Source organism: Echiichthys vipera, assembly GCF_963691815.1.
Source record: "Echiichthys vipera genome assembly, chromosome: 6".
NCBI lineage: Eukaryota > Metazoa > Chordata > Actinopteri > Perciformes > Trachinidae > Echiichthys > Echiichthys vipera.
Genome location: NC_139831.1, coordinates 18306500 through 18323880, shown reverse-complemented (window position 1 = coordinate 18323880; position 17381 = coordinate 18306500). Strand labels below are relative to the sequence as shown.

The window sequence follows — 17381 nt, the reverse complement described above, 5'->3', positions numbered from 1 at the left end:
TACGCCACTTACGTACGCCACTTACGTACGACACTTACGTACGACACTTACGTACGACACTTACGTACATAAAATGGAAATACTCAAGAAAACTATACATTATTCAAAAACACTGCTTTGGGTTAAAAATTAGACGAGAGGATAGAAACGAATGACCTATGTGGTGGTATGGGTTAAAGGACTTGTTGACTATATCTTACAGAAACCTTGTTTGAAAATCCTCTAAGAGAAATATTTCATTCAGGGCCAGCTGAGAAAACTCCTCATAGTCAAATTTCGACAGTAATCTTCAGTGTCTTCCACTGTTATTACTGTGAAACCAGTTACCACTATTACTGCTCGAGATGAGATGAAACTTTGACGCGGGTGGAAAATTGGGGACTTAAATCCAAAAGAGTGACATAATCGATTCTGCTCCCAGACCACACAAGCTGAAAACAGAGAGAAAAAATAAGAAGAGAAATAGGCCTCTTCTAAACTTTCCACACTGAATAAATGTAGGATTGATGTTGTGTGTATAGAATATTTTTACTCATCGCTTATGTTTGTATAGACGGTGATTACGAAGATGTGGTTTATAACAGCAGTTCTTTGCATAATTTCAAGTATTCAGATGTCGACATGACTAGTATTGATTTCCTTCCTGATTTTCAAAAGAGGGAAGTTGAACCTTCAGTGCATCCATCCCGGACTCTGTGTGTGGGGGGAGAGCTTCATCTCATCTTCACTTCAGGACATGGTTATACAATAGCCTACACAAATGCGTAGTCTTTGGTATTTTTACCTCTCAGTCCTGACCCAAGGTGAGTCGATATTCTGCTTTTTACTGTTTTCATGTATTTGTAGGGAGTTTGTGGGTGTAAGAGTGGTGATGTGTGTGTGTGCATGTGTGGATGTATTCGCAGGCTTCACATTTATTAACTCCAGTTGCAGTCTGCATTGATCCATCCAGTTTGCTCCATTTCTGTCATCCACAGTGTCTTCCAGCACCCTCAAAGTCATTGGCCTCTTTGGGCACAATGTCACTTTGCCCTGTAGGTATGACACCCAAACTCACGGCATTCTGAGTTTCTGTTGGGGACGAGGGACGGTGCCCAACTTCAAATGCTCCAACACCATCCTCTCCTCACAGGATGGGGCTGTGGTTTTCAGGGAGTCCCCCAGGTACCAGCTGCTGGGCAGGGGGACAGACGGAGATGTGTCGCTGACCATCCTGGACGCTCAGTGGAGTGATAAAGGCGTATACGGCTGCAGGCTCGAGATCCCAGGGTGGTTTAATGACGAGAAGGTCAACACACACCTGATCGTGGAGGAAGGTAATTTACATGAAAATCATCCAGGGTGATTATAAACTGTTTTACAGCTTTAAGGTATTTTGTTTCCGTTAGCTCCTGTGGAAGAGCCTGTTACCCAGGACTGGACGCTTAATACTGCTGGGAGCCAAGGTGAGCAACAACCTGTGAATAATACATATATATATTTTTTTAATCTAAATATTTTTTAAGGATGAACTCTGTTGTATGCATGATAGTTATTGGCAGTTCTCCTCACAGAAACGTTGAAAACAGCTGTAACTGAAGATGAACCAACAATGATCATATTGGCAATTACAACAACTAAGGTATTGTTTATTTGTTGTTGTTTTTTTCAAAAGTGAGGAAATGTATTGTTTAAAAAGCGTTCACAGTTCAAAATGTAAGATAAATAAACTATTAAACAACTACGACACAGGAGGACTGATAAAAGTGTGTGTGTGTGTGTGTGTGTGTGTGTGTGTGTGTGTGTGTGTGGTATGAAGAACTAAAGGAAAATGTACCTTAATCTAAGGAGGTGTTTGCTTTAAAATACACCAATGTTTCAGCACATCTGTTTTTCTGTCTTAATACAACAATGTGGCAAAATTGGAATCCTAATTAGAAACATGTTTTCTGTCTGTAACTGTGTTTTTATTTGCGCTGCTGCCTGTTTTGGCCAAGTCTCCCTTGAGTGTGTGGCTTTCCCATCTCATTTATTGAAAAAGAATTAAACTTTAGGTTATTCTTTGCACATGTGTGGGGGTGGGTTACGGCTGGAAGTGAGAAAAAGAGTGCAAAGATAAATTGCAGTTTTGAATATTCAATTTGTTTTCAATATACTGTTTATTTCTGGAACATATTATAAACTATCTGCCAATTATAATTGAACCAGTCCCTCAAGATAAGGTTCATTTTTCGTTGCAGGGGAAATTCAAAGCCTTTCTGGAAGTGGGGAACATTGGCAGGGTGGCAGCTATTTTCTTCTTCACCATAATCCTGATCATAATCCTCATCTTTGTTTTCCGTAAGTGTGGAATGGATTATAGTTTGTGACTCTACCGTTCAGATTCATTTTACAAAATGAAAGGGGGGCGTGTGTCTTGAAGTCGCAGAGTGAGCCAGAGTGAGAATATAATTAAATATCTGCATTTCTTCAAACCAGGCAGAAGATTTCTGCCGAAGAGGACACTTCAACAACTCAACACCTCAGCTGCTGAGAGCATTTATGAAGTATTATAAAGTGGCGCAGTGCCGGAGTGATGGTCAACTTTATGATGACAAAGGAGTCTATAAGGAACTGAGTGTGTCAGTTTGTCATGTGCTGACTCTGTCCACCCCCTCAGTTTTACAGAGAAACCTATGGAACCCATTTCTCCTGTAAAACGGCGTACAGGGTCCCACCATTCTCATGTTGCTCTGGAAAAGACAAATGTGTGTCATATGTGTTTAAAAATATAATTCTAATGGATGATGAATTTCCTTTCAACCTGTTAATGAGAATAGGTTGCTGTTTTTCGTGGCAAAATTGATCTCACAGCCCTTAAACGCTTGCGGATGGTTTATTCTTGTGGACACAATGTCACCTATTGGACTTAATGCATCATTATCAAAATATTAGAGAAGATTCAGAAAGTTCAGTCTGTTACTACACAGAAATTTGGATCTAATATCTGAATTGTATTTGTGAGACTGCCCAGTTAAGAGTAAACTAAATGGTAAAATCAAGATGAAAATGCTGAATCCACAATGCTCAATACACACTCTGCTCAATCTTAACTCTCATGTCCACATAAATGACATTTTCACCATATTCATGTCCATTTTATAATGAAACTGATCAATGGCTCAATTTCACAGTAAAACAAGTTTCTGTTAGTGAGGTGAAAGAAACGGGATCTTTCTGTTCTACTTCATTATCACAAGTTCTTTTTACAATACCAATCATTGTTCCTGTTTTGGGTGTGAAGTTTATTTACAAACTTGGCTGTGAAAGTGTGAGTGCACAGCAACTTTAGATTTAATTTCCATGAAAATGCATTTTTTTCCCTACTTTCTCGCCAGCTCACTTCAACAGCAGAGAATGTCAGGAGCACTTCAGCTGCTGCCACAGTCTGGGGACAAAGCACCAACAAGTTTCACTTCCAGTACTTAGTTTCTTTCATATGGAGATTTTAGATACACATGAACTGGTGAAGCTCCTTTTTTAAGGGAAAATTGACTCACATGTGGGATTGAGTTAAGGTTGGAAGAGAGAGTATAAAGTTATAGTAAAGTGTTCCTAATGTTTTTTAAAATATAGTATATTTGTGGTACATACATTTCCTGTTCTCCTTCAGTAACACTTTTCCTGAAAAGAACAAGATGTGCCAAACACTGATCTTTCCCTCCTTTACCTTAGTGAAAAAATGACTTGAAATAAGGTATCAATATGTAATTGTGCAGTTATGTTGGAGTGGGTTAAAACTTGAAGCGAGAAATAGAGATTTCAACATACACTATGTATTCATGGCACATATTATAAGCTACATATGTGCCAATTACAATTTACCCAGTCCCTCATGATAAGGTTCATTTTCATTGCAGGAAAAAATGTAAAGCCTTCCTGGGAGTGGGGAACACAGGGCGTTATTTTCTTCTCCACCATAATCATAATCCTCGTCTTTATTTCACACAAGTGTGGAATGGATTATAGTTTGTGCGATTCACATTCATTTTACATAATAAAAGTGAGTAGGTCTTCCTTATGTTGTCTATTTTAGGAATATTTATCATTCTGGATGATTTTGCAGAGTATCATTCACATTTAGGGCCATGTTCTGTCCCAATACAGGAAGTACAGTGTCCTTAATTTAGTGGCCGTGGATGGATGAAGGGCAGCATATCGTGTGTGTTTTAGTTAACAAACCTTAACCAAAGGCTATATATTGTTACTGGTTCCAGACTTTGTAGCAATAAATAAACATTTGGTATTGAACATTACATTTATTTATTTTTTTCAAATTAGTGACACGTTTTTTGCGAAAGGATCCATCCCAATGTGCTGGGTGTCCAAAAGTTTGAATGAGGAATAAGTGTCTGTCATGATGTGTGTTGACTTTATTTTTGTTATCAGAGGGAAACCTTTTGAACTCTCATCTCATTATCAATATGAAAAAAAACAGGGTCCTACCTAGGTGTCATATGAGGTTTAGAAGATCCAAAATATCCTGCAGATGAATTAATTCCCTTTCCTTTATTTCTTTTGGTATTCCAAAGCTGTTTTGAAGCATGAAAACCCTGTGGATGGTTTATACTTGGGGACATGGTGCCACCTACTGGATTTAACACGTAATTATCAAAATATTAAAGGAGTAGATTCCATTCTGAATACAGTGTGTACTCATCATTGTCCAGTTTGTTGGTGTATTTTTCCTGTAAGAATGATTCAATATTAAAGATTTATTTTTGCCATTTGCTCATGTACAACTTCATAAGGACATTGGGAATCTTTTGCAGATCATTCAGTCAAGTAAAAAATAAAAATACAATAAAAACATGCACATTCTATTGCACACACTTAACAGATAATACTAAAATTGATGTACAGTTAAAAAGTAGAAAAATGGTGTCTATAAGGGAATGATTCATTATGGTTGTTATACACACAAATATATGTTCAATGTAAATCACACAATTGATATATTTTTGAATTAAAATATCTCAAACAAACAGGAAATACTTTTATTTTTCATTCTGAGCTTTGTTTTGAAGAATTCACTGTGAAACCAGAATTTCACTCCATATTCTCACATTTCAGCAGAAGAAAATTGCTCTCTGTTTCTGTTCCAGTTCTTCCAAGACTCACTATAAACATGCGTTGTGTTCCTGTTTCTGTTTTTATCATGAATTAGTGTAGCAATGTAAGCAAAACTCATTAAATCAAGAGGGAAGTTGTGAGTCTGAGAGAGAGAAATATAGCTGTGACAGTGTTTACAGGAATTTCATGACTGACGTGAGAAAATCATCCGAATTCTTGTAAGGCTGCATCTTTTCTTATAGTTGCACGTGTAAGTAGCTGTCTGTTTTATTCCCGTCACTTTTGTTTGTTTCGTCAGTGCTCTCGGTAGAACGAATCTATACATGAGTTAAGTTAAACAAGTATGTATAACTCCCATAAATCAGTTTTGATTTGTATATATATCATGTAAAAATGAAAGGCAAATACAAGAGTTAACCTTCTTTCAATCCTACATATAATTACAACAATGGTAAAAATGTAGAGCTTTGTATTTTTAAATATTGAACCAACCACATGTTTGTGGGAGTGATCAAAGAGGAAGCTCTGTGCTGAGTTACTGAACATCCAGCAGACCCAAGTGTTTACTCAGCAGAAACGTACAGAAGTCCATGACCCCTGAGTAATCCAGACTTTCTATTTTTGTCTGCGTTATATTACAGTATGTAATTAGTTAACACTTTTGTAAATGAAGATAAAGATTGTGAATCTAAAACCATTTTGTTTGTACTCACATGCTGACAGTGAAACATTAGCAGTGAAATTAGCTTCAGAGAGTTAAAAGTCTTAAGAGTTATTCTGAATATTTTCTGCTGGAACAAATCATTTCCCAGTATGTGTGCTGTTACAACAGTAGCACATTTTACTGCAGAATTTGCGTGGATGCAAAGTTGCTCATCCGAGAAATACTTGAATAAATGTCTTCTGTGCCTATCACTGCACGGGCTAACCTTGGTTCTGTCTCTGTCTAATCATCAAAATGAAACAGAGTGCCACTTATAAGATAAGGAACCAAAACCACAGAAAAGGAAACAGCTCTTTTCTACATTCCTCTTCTGCCAGCAGAAGTTGTTTGTGTGAGCATATCAAGGACAGCATCATGTGATTTGGAAGGATTTCAAAGCTGAAACCACACTGTGGTTAGGTTCAGTGTTGCTCAGCAGGTGGACTAAATCCTTTGATTGATTGAGCCGAGAGAGAAAAATGACTTGTTTGAGCAAAAGAAACCTCTCTCTGTGTTGCAATCTCCTCTTTTGTCTACTCATAGGTAAGATATTCATGAGAAGGATTTGCATTTTTTTTAAATACGTTTTTAATTAATTTACTTCACCAAATATTACTTGTTGCCAATGGGACTTTCTGCCTTTCCAGGTTCTGTGTCTCCAGAAAGCATTATAGCCACAGTGGGAGAAGATGTTACTTTGATATGCAACTATGATGCCAAGTACTACGGCAAGCTTTCTGCATGCTGGGGTCGAGGAGCCATCCCCAGCAGCGGCTGTGCCAATGAGGTGATCAAGTCAGATGGGACAACAGTGGTCAACAGAGTGTCAGAGCGTTACCTGCTCAGGGGTAATGTTGGAGAGGGCGAAGTGTCGCTGACAATCAGGCAGGTTGAGGAGGGCGACTCTGGGACGTATGGCTGCCGCGTGGAAGTACCAGGCTGGTTCAATGATCACAAACACCAGATGACTCTGACAGTTGTGGCAGGTGAGACCCACAGGGAGAATATTTTTAAGTGGGGGGGACAAAATATTTGTTTTTGTGTCAAAATGAATTAAAGGAATCCCCCGTTGACTCCCTGCTTGTTGGAAAGATGTCTGTCACAACTTTCAAAAAGACCAAATTCTCACAATTGAGAAGCTGGAAAAGCTGTGTTTTGCTAATACTGCTTCATGACTAAAATGACAAATCAGTGGTAGAATTCTCCATTTTTATCTGTCAGTTGATTAATTCACTAATTGTTTCAACACCTTGAAGCATTTCATTTAGTTTTCATTTCTTTCTAGTCCGCCCTAATCCTCTGAAGATGGAGACAAGAGAGGTGAAGGAAAGAACGCTTACTGTTCGCTGGACTCCTGGGTTTGATGGCGGCAGGCCAGTTACAGCCTACAGGATTGATCTCAAGAACAAACTGGGTGAGCACAAGAAAACTATCCCAATAATGTTAATTGAATTTGGCATTTGGCAGCTAATAACACTTTTGAAAATATACTTTGAAGTATGGACCTTATCTATGCATCACTGTTGCACAGCATCCTGGGATACCGCGGTGAACACTGAAGTCTATAATCCTGAACTGACTCAGCTGATTTTGGTGGAATTGCGTCCGGCCAAGACCTACAACCTTCGCATGTTTGCCATCAACAGTGTGGGCATGAGCGAGTCCAGTAATGTTCTGACAGTCACAACGAAGGAAGCAGGTATTATTATTCATTGTTTTAGAAATATAGTTATGCAGAACTAAAATAAATAAATAAAAATGGCCTCTTTAAGTTGTCTTTTCTCTGCAGCACCCGAGGGTCCTCCCCTGGATATGCAGCTGGAGGCCCTCACGTCTCACAGTATCAAGGTCACTTGGAAGGTAAAGCTACAATTGTGAAACTTTCTTTGTAGACACATGTAAAAAACATTCTCAAATGTTTTTTCTAAATATGCATACTTTTTAAAGGACTATACATATATATACACCCTTTTATCCAGGCTTTGTGTCTGGACACATTTAATCCTAAATGATCAATCTAAAAAGAAAAAGATTGTTGAATACTTTGTTTTCTTTTTGAACAGCCTCCGAGAGTCGAACACAGAAACGGAGTTCTTCGGAGTTACAGTATTAGCTACAGAGAGTACGACCCTACAGGCAGACAGTTCAAAAGGTGGCAGCACTTAACTGTGCCGGCCACACAGGAACTAGAGAGCGCCATCCTGAGCGACCTGAAGCCCTCCGCCAAATATGGCGTAATTATACAGGCCAAAACAAATGCTGGGGTAGGGCCCGCCTCAAATGCACCTTTCTGCTCCACTCTGGATGAGGGTAAGATGATGAACATAAGAGGATATCAAATTTAATTATTATTATTATGTATTGATGCCAAGTTAACAAGTAATTTATTGAGAAAATTTACATTTTATTCTGTTTCAAGTTCCCACAACTTCAACAGTGTCAACTATTAAGTCAATTTCCGCTGCTACCACAATTTGGATACAGGACACTGAAAGTTTCACTTCACGTATGTGTTATTGGGTTGATGAAACATATTCTTAAATTATTTATTAACATCTTGAGTTGAAATGTTTTATTTTTATTTTATCCTGTCCCCAGTTCATATAACTCCAACAACTGGGACTGTTACTGCCGCCATAGTTTGGGAAGAAAGCACCACGAGTCTCACAGCAGGTACTGCATGTGTTTCATATGTTTTTTTGACTTGACAGTGAATTAATGTTACTGTTTTTACGTCATGTTTTCTTTGGACAGTACATCCAAATTAAATTATAATGTTATTACAGTATTTAAATGTAGGCCAACCACAGACTGTAATACGTGATCATCACAATCCGTCTTTCTGCAGAATAAAGATTAAAGGTCCCATATCATACTCCTTTTCAGATTCATTTTTGTAATTTTCTTTTTTACTAGAATGTGTTTACATGCTAATGTTAAAAAAACACGTTATTTTTCTCATACTGTCAGTCTGAATATACCTGTATTCACCCTCTGTCTGAAATGCTCCGCTATAGCACCTGTAATAAAAAAAGACATGAAACTCACTTTTTACAACATGGTACCCTTTAAAATCAATGGAGCTGTATATAAAAAATATCCAATCTCTAAATGTCTCTGCTATGTCTTCTAGTGCCCCCGGATCCCCCAGTGGTGGAGTTAAAGGAGGTCAAAGACAATACAATTTCCCTTTTATGGACTCCTGGGTTTGAAGGGGACGGTCCCATCACTGGCTATTACCTGGAGTCTAAAGCGGTTAACGGTATGAGACATTTTCAATGGAGTACGGAAGTCATTGCTACTTCACTGTAATTCAACTGCAAAAGCTAAATTCCCATTGTTCCTCATTTGTTGCTATTATGTAAATAGTTTTTTCTTTCGTCTTTTCCACAGCCTCGTGGGGTTACAGAAAGACAATTGTTGACTTCAGCCCCAACCAGACAGAGGCCACAATAATAGAGATAAACCCCTCCACATACAACATCCGCATGTTTGCCAAGAACAGTGCAGGCACCAGTAAAGCTAGCAATGTCCTCACAATCACTACTGGAGAAGCAGGTGTTGTGTTATTTGATTCTCACTGTATCCATTTAATGTCACTGGTACATCTGTTTTCATTGCTTAACTCCTTAAGGTTACTATAATGCTGTGGTTAGTTTAAGTAGGGGCCTTATTCACACTGAGCCAGGCAGTCCGAAAATATCAATGAACACCACCTTTATTATAACACAATCACAGTTCCTCGGAGAACAGGAAACACCAGACTGGTTATTTTGATCAATGTATTGTTTTTCGCATATCAAGCAGTTTTCTGAAAAACAACACTTTCAAAACTTCCTCTTACTTTCCGTTGTGGGTGTCTGACAGGTCATCAGATGGATTATCTCTTTACCACCATATCTGCTGACACTCATGCTGCTGTAAGTATGAAAACAAGAACTTCAAAAATAAACGAGGTGGATATTAACAATGAATCACAAGACTGTGCGTGTGTTAGTTAGTGTTAAAGGGCTTGCTTATAGTGACAAACCCACAGAGCGTCACTGTAGCTATAGAGCTTTAGCCTCTCATAGCTCGTTTGGTTTTTCATGACGCTCATCATCAGTGATGGAAGAAGCACTCACTAAGCAGTGGTGAATGTAACTTAGTACATTTACTCATGTGCTGTGATTCAGCTTAAATTTGAGGTACTTGGACTTTTCATTTCACGGTACTTTCTCCTTCTACTCCCCTCCACTTCTGAGAGGGGAAAATGAACTATTTTGATGATTTCGCTGACTACAAAATAACAAGAAAAGAGTGAATAAAGGCAACATGTCTCTGCAGATACAGACTCCACCACACACTTAGTGGGTCACTTGATGATTGAGAGGGAGAACATTTGTTTTACTTGAGTTATGTTTTTTTAGGATAATAATTCATATCATACCTTTAAATTACCAAACGGCTTATTGATATTTCTTTACACTGCTGGCTAGCTTGATCCATATGACCTTATCTGTCAATTGATTTGTATTATTTATTAATAATTTGAGTCACTGGTTACTTGTAATGGTAGGAGTCTGCCACAGTGTGGCGCTGTGGACTGAAGGTTCAGAGGTGTGAGAACAAGGCATAGCAACAACAGAGAAAGAATAAAAGCTTGTACTTGTTTTCTAAAGATATTGTCTTAAAGAATAATAGAGCGATAATTCATAACAAATGTTGTCAAATGAGTGCAATGGAACAGAAGTATAAAGTAGCTTCAATGGAAATACTCAAGTAAAGGCTACCTCATTGCTTGAGTAAATTTTTCACTTTTAACTCTTTTACTCAGATGCCAAACATTACCTGTATGTGTCTGCTATCATAAACCACTTAAAGTTTTTAAATAGAGAAAACAAGTTGTGAGCATTTAAACCAAATGCGGCGGTTGTTGGATGTTACAATTGAAATGCCTGTGAGAATGATGAAAACAAAATCATTAAACAAATTGCTTTTCTGAACACAGAGTATTGGCCAATATGACACATGAAAACATGCTTGAAAATTATTCAAGATGTGTTCAAATACATGTAATTCCAATGAGCCACTGGTTGCACTCATGCTTTGGCAGAACTACCATGCATGACATGTGAAAACCTTACTAACAGATATATGCGTTACATTTAAGGCGACTCTCCACTACTCAAAGAATACATTACCTCCACTACTCATCGTCCCCTGTAGGCAGCTGGTTTTAGCAAAAAGGCTATGAGACACCATTTGTTCAAGCTAGCTGCCTAGCAACAAAAGGCAGGCAAAGTTAGCGGCTAGCTACAGAACGTAGTTGAGCAACAAGCTAAATATAAATTCAGCCATTTTATCTTGGGTGTTGGTAGACACTAAAACAGAGCTAAAAGAAGAGTGAATGTTGTAAAACATTCATGAGGTGGTCAGAAATGTGTGTTCTCTCGATCTACACTGTGTCAAATTACGCAACTTCTTGCTAGCTTATTAGTACAAGACAAGACAATAGCTGGTGACTTTGAAGCTGTAAGCTTGTTTTGATGTTCTGCTCCCTGGTGGTAAAAAGCTCTTAACGCAACTTTAACATTCACAAGTTAAATAAATATATCTCTGAAGTTGAACTGTTATCAAATCTTCTCTACTAGGCAAGCGTTAAGGAGAGTCAAAACAGTCACCTAGCAGCCATCGTGGTGCCAGTGGTGCTGGTGGTGTTGGTTGTTGCCATAGTAACCACATGGCAACTTCGACGTGAGTATTCCTAACAGTTTAAACTTAACAAATCCAAAAGGACTTTGATTTAATTCTAATGCTCTCTGTTCATATAGGAATAAAACAGAAAAAAGGCACCCTGAACATGTAAGTGGTATTTGTCACATTTGCAGAGAGAGATTTGTACATAATTAAGCCACTCGAAGCCTGTGATTGATTGTACAATACCTTTTTCTTGTGTGCAGGTGGCTGACCAATGGAGCACTACGTTACAGAGACTCTGAGTCACTACAAGAGCTGTAAAAGTTATTCCGCATTTTTGCCTTTGAGCCGAGACACAAGAAATCACAAATAAGCTGTACGTTTGATCAAATTTGCCATACAAGATTATATATTTCTTTTTTTATTATGTCATTGAGGAAAGAAAATGAATGCTACAACTATAATTTTACCTGTGTTGAGTTTATTCAAACTAACCAAAAGAAAAAATATTCTCTAAAACCTCATCTCGCTAACCATTTGTCCTTTTTTTGTTCTTTCCCTCTTTCTAACAATATATTTTATGTTTACACTTTTATAACCATCAACAAGTCAATAAATAACTTATGTGTAATGAAATTATTTGCTATTATATTAATAAAACATTCTGTGTTTGTTCATCAACATGTACCTTATCTTACTGGGTAAACCATTTTGTTTCATGCAGAAAATGAACAGAACATATCTACTCATAGATTTACTGTAGGTCAACAGCCACCAGCTGTACCGGATGTGGCTGTTTAAAAGTATGCTAACTGAAATATTCTGGTGAAAGTTTAAACAGCCCATTAATTCAAACCAAAAACACATACATGATCACCGGTAGTAGAGACAGTGAACAAAATAACCAAAACAGACATTTTATCTCCAAAAACTCTCTCATCCGGCTACAACCGCAAGAGGGAGCTAGAGTCCTACCAGTTGATCTGATGCTCTCAGGCCCTCACTCACATCTCACCTCCTCATCGGCAGAGTCCTCAGGGACAGGCACTGCAGCCAGCTGGATTTCCATCCATCTGTCCTGTAAATCTCTTAATTGTCCTAATTAAGGAAATTAGGATGAGGAGGAGATCTGATACCTCTGTGGAGCTTTGAGACAGCTGCCTGCAAGGGAGTCTCTTACTAATGGGGGAACACGGGGGGGATACCCAAGCTCATGTCTCAGTGGGGACTACATGGCACAATAGGGATGTGTAAAGGAATGACTTCCTTTTCTGCTTGTTTATATCTCTTTCTAAGTCGGGCCTACGGCTAAGCTGCTGATGAAGGAACAGTTGTTTTTGTTGCTTCACATGCTTAAGTGTTACATTTCCTGAGACATAGACTAATTGTCTACAGTAGTGTAAATACGGCTTGATTATTCTTTTGCAGTGGTAACCCATCAGAACCTCTGAGCTGCTGACACACAAAGCCACAGTGGACTGTGTGACCATGGCCTGTAAACACAACTCCACCACATCCCTCCTCTCTAGACCCCTCACTTCCGCTGTCCGCTGCCCTTCTACCTATTTCCTCTGCCTCCTCACTCTGGCTTTGCTTACACAAACACCCGAGCCTTCCTCCATCACTGCACCTCTACATTATCCATCTCATTTCATCCATCTTTATCTCTGTTCAAGCCCCGTTGATGACACTGCATAGTACTTACTTAAACAGAGGAAAAGAGGCAAGGAAGGTTGTGGGAAACATTGGTTGGATGACTTTGATGAGGTCCCTTTGATGGGCCACACAGCCAAAAACCAGCCACCTCCACCCCAGCTTTTCTTGGTTCCACTAAGACCATGCCTGCCACCCATAAACCACACAAGGGAACAAACCAGTAGTCAATACAGCAAGTTGGGAACACAAATGGAAACCGCTGATCTCGCTTAACAATATGTCATCTCCCCAACAGTTTTGTCACCTCATTCACAGAATGGCCCCACCGCTCTCCAAATGTTTTCTGCTGAGACCAAACATCCATTAAGCCAACAAAACAGTGCTCTTTATGTTAGTCATGAGCCAGAGCTATGTCAGCTGTATCCGATAAAGGCTTCAGAGTGAGACTGCAGGTGGGAGATTAAGAAAGGAGGGAGTGTATGGTCATAATAATGGCAATATTGGCAGTGGGGACAGAGTTAGTACTGTAATAAATCATGAACTATGGTTCTGGCCACATCAAGGAAACAGCACTCAGGAAGTGGAGACCCTGAACGGTACCACACACACCAAAGGCTGAGCTCAACAGGAGGGGCTGGTCTCCAGGCCTCGTTGCCCCAGAACGGATGCACGGCCCTGGGCCTAAGGAGCTGCCAGATGTTGGCCCTTCTGGAGCGCCATATGAATCTGTGAACAGCAGAGCAGATGAGATTATTGAACAGAAATGAAAGGAGTAGTTTGTGAAAGCATGCAGAGTGAGAGAGAGAGAGCTGATGAAAGACACACTAATTGAATCAAGTCTTTATCCAGCCCCTCCGCCCAAACTACGGCAACTCAAAGGGAACTTTTCATCTGGTCAGAGCTATGGCATGCCTACCGGTAAAAACAAGTAGCAAATCCTACGTTTTGTGTGTGAGCTAGAAACAAATTCTGATGTTAAAGTGACTGATATGAAGCTTGTTGATCTAAAAAATCACCAAGAAACTCTCTTTATTCATGATGAGATCTGACAGTGCAGTTGTGTGTGTCGGTGTGATCTGATTAGCCGACCTGGTGCACATGTTTGAAGGTCAGACATAACAGTAACCATGGAGACATTACCAAGTAAACCAAGTACTGCTCTGCCGGGTGTGTGTGTGTGTGTGTGTGTGTGAGTGTTAGTGTGAGTGTGTGTGTGTGAGTGTGTGTGTGTGTGTGTGTGTGTGTGTGTGTGTGTGTGTGTGTGTGTGTGTGTGTGTGTGTGTGTGTGTGTGTGCATGCGTGTGCGTGCGTGTGCGTGTGCGTGTGCGTGCGTGTGTGTGTGAGAGATCGATCTGCATGGTTGTTCATGTATGTACAGTATACAAGAGCCCGTCAGTTTCAGTTATCAATGCATATGTGTTTCAGCATCTACAAACACAGTAAGATTCCACAGAAAACAAATTTAAATTCGAATTTAAAAAAATTACAGCATAAGGCAACTTTAAAAAACTTTTGAAAGCATATTATATATATATATATATATAACCGACCGTCCAACCGTCCAACTGACTTGTGTTGTGTTTGTAACATAAAAAATTATAAATGTAATGTATGTAACTGCATGGTTTTCAACTTAAAGCCTTTGTGTTCAAACACGCATTCAACAATGTGTGGATGCATTAAGTTGTACAGTATTCGTCTCTTGCAAACTGAACACACTGTGCAGATTTGTCATGTTACTATTGAGCAGATCTTGAGCTAAGTGGCAATTTTCAACCTTCAAGGAGGTCTAAGTTTCCATAGAAACACTAGACTTTATATTGATGTAGCGAGTTTATCAAATGAAAAAAAAAACATTTGGCAGTCAGTCATTGAGGACAGAAATAGCTATACTGACATGCTTGTTGCCTCCCTTTGCACACCCATAATCCTTAATGCTTGCAGATATTTCCATAAACGTTTGAACATCCAAAACCATATCTGGTACGATTCATATCACACGTCACCTCTCATTCAGGCAGCATTAAGTGTCAGAGCTTTGAACAGAGGCATGGGTCTTAATCTGTTTAAATGTGCTTCCTTCTCTGTGCTAACACTGACTGTTGCTTTTTTATACACCTGCCCAGAGGCGAGTTCTAGTAAGGAGAGGCGTCAAATTGGAAGACCTCCATCGTCCTGGCAGCTGAACACAGTGGAAGTCTTGGATCTGTTCAGGGGATTGGACCAGCTGAGCTCTGCCATGGAAGACAAGTGGCTGGCGCTGGTGAATGGTAGAAAGAGTGTGGAAAGAGAGGGGGTAAAGTAGAAGGGGAGGGAGGGAGAGGTAATCACATCAGGGGATTAGTGGCTGTTATTAATGGAGGATAAGGCTCTTTGCTGACACACACACACACACACACACACACACACACACACACACACACACACACACACACACACACACACACACACACACACACACACACACACACACACATTGATGCACGTATACGCCATTATATCCATCCTTATCTATCTATCTATCTATCTATCTATCTATCTATCTATCTATCTATCTCACAGCTGCCCCGTTTGGCCTACGGCGATGCATTATGATTTTGTTTTGTAATATTCTCACTACCTACTTCATGAGGGAGAAAAATGATCTGCTCCCGTGTGCAAACCTGTGTGTTTGTGCTGGCATGCCACCCCATTGAAAGATGGCCATTCAGTGGTGAACAAACAAGACATTTGTCTAAAGTCTTGCATCACCTCAGGGAAGAGTCTGTGGAAATGTGCTTTGCCAGGTTATCTTTCGCTGTTATTTTCAGTCTCCCTGTGACTCACAGGATCCTAACTTCATGGCAAGATATTTTTGGGAAAAAAAAATCTTTTCGACACCTGTCTGTCAATTGTGCCACATACGCTGAAACATAATTTGACAAACTGTCTAACCGGTTTCTTCACTCCAATGCCTACACACATGAATTAACAATGCACACATATATACACACAAGGCTATAGTGGTCTGCGTGAGGTAGATAAAGAAGGGAAAGGAAATTGTGGGGACGGTTTAGTCTGTATAAAGCCACACACACACACACACACACACACACACACACGCATATCCCTGTACTTCTAATTGTAAAGACATTTACAATTAGAAGACATAATGCATTGCCTTACCCTAACCTTAACCATCAAAACTAAATACCTAACCCTTACGCTTCCCTCTGATTTTAAGCTGAACAGCATGTCCTCATACCCAAACAACAGACTAGGTCGATTGCCGGTGACTCCCAAACGATGTATATAACTATTCTATTCAAAGTTTTGAAACAGACACAGTTTTAAACAGTAGTTAATATTGTGAAATGGAAATACTTAAGTTTAGGCAACAAAAATACTTAATCAGGGTCTAGAAAAAGATCAAATAAGCTTAAAATTAATCACAGATTTATATCCACAAAAAACAAAGTTGGGTAGCTTTAAAAAGAAAACCTTAAAGTCACCTTCCACTTCTGTTTCTGTCCTCTAAAATGACACTGACTACAGTGACTTGTATCCGAGCACATTTTGTCACTGGAGAGGTGTTTTCACGTTCCTCTCCTGAAGGAGCAGATGTCAGTGTACTTCTCTGCAATTTGAAATTCAAACGTATTCCAGGCAGCTTTATTTGGTACGCCCTTAATCCATAAACCAATCGCTGTCTAATATGTGAAACACTATTCAATGGGGGAACAACTTCAGCAAAGAAACCTGACACCTCCACTCCAGAGCAGACTGTCAGAACAGAGAGAACACAGTCACTGATAGTTACAAGCTAACAAGCTAACAAACAACACAAACTAAAAAAAGATGCTACTACACTAACCATTCGTATACATCTCCTAGTCACCCAATTTAGTGCGCAACATATTCCTCATCTGAGTCTGGGTCTGAGTGACACCAGGTTCAGGACGCTGAAACTATAACTTAGTTGCAGAACGCTAACGTTAGCTCCATGGGCTGGCAGCTTGGGCTCTATGTCCATCCATCGACCTGCAGGGCTCCAGGAGTTGCACCTGTCATACCGTGAGTCAGCGATCCACCAAAAGATCTCCTCTGCCCCGCCGCCTGATGTGTTGAGTCATCTTGATGAACCTTTTGCGCACTTCTCTTTAAACCTCGGACCTGCTTGTCAACCTCCGGTAGGAGCTAGAACACAGTTAGCAGTGGAGGGCGGGACAAGTCCAGATTCAAAATTTCTCAATGAGGGAGAAAAAGTAGATGT

The 17381-nt window shown here is 39.6% G+C and overlaps 2 protein-coding genes across 2 annotated transcripts; both read left to right on the top strand.

The window, feature by feature from the left end:
• Window positions 1-706: 706 nt before the first annotated feature.
• LOC310948219 (hepatitis A virus cellular receptor 1 homolog) lies at window positions 707-4601 on the top strand. The gene is made up of 6 exons (XM_083915265.1): window positions 707-803; window positions 978-1316; window positions 1389-1445; window positions 1554-1621; window positions 2220-2319; window positions 2458-4601. The coding sequence occupies exons 1-6, from the start codon at window positions 761-763 to the stop codon at window positions 2532-2534; spliced, it is 684 nt and encodes a 227-aa protein (XP_083771391.1). The 5' UTR covers window positions 707-760; the 3' UTR covers window positions 2535-4601.
• Window positions 4602-6227: 1626 nt separating this feature from the next.
• LOC310948029 (protein sidekick-1-like) lies at window positions 6228-12154 on the top strand. The gene is made up of 14 exons (XM_083915030.1): window positions 6228-6337; window positions 6442-6780; window positions 7080-7208; window positions 7326-7493; window positions 7584-7654; window positions 7858-8104; window positions 8214-8300; window positions 8393-8467; window positions 8928-9056; window positions 9188-9352; window positions 9662-9714; window positions 11428-11530; window positions 11608-11638; window positions 11737-12154. Exons 1-14 carry the CDS (start codon window positions 6274-6276, stop codon window positions 11792-11794), a joined length of 1719 nt encoding a protein of 572 aa, XP_083771156.1. The 5' UTR covers window positions 6228-6273; the 3' UTR covers window positions 11795-12154.
• The last annotated feature ends 5227 nt before the right edge of the window (window positions 12155-17381 follow it).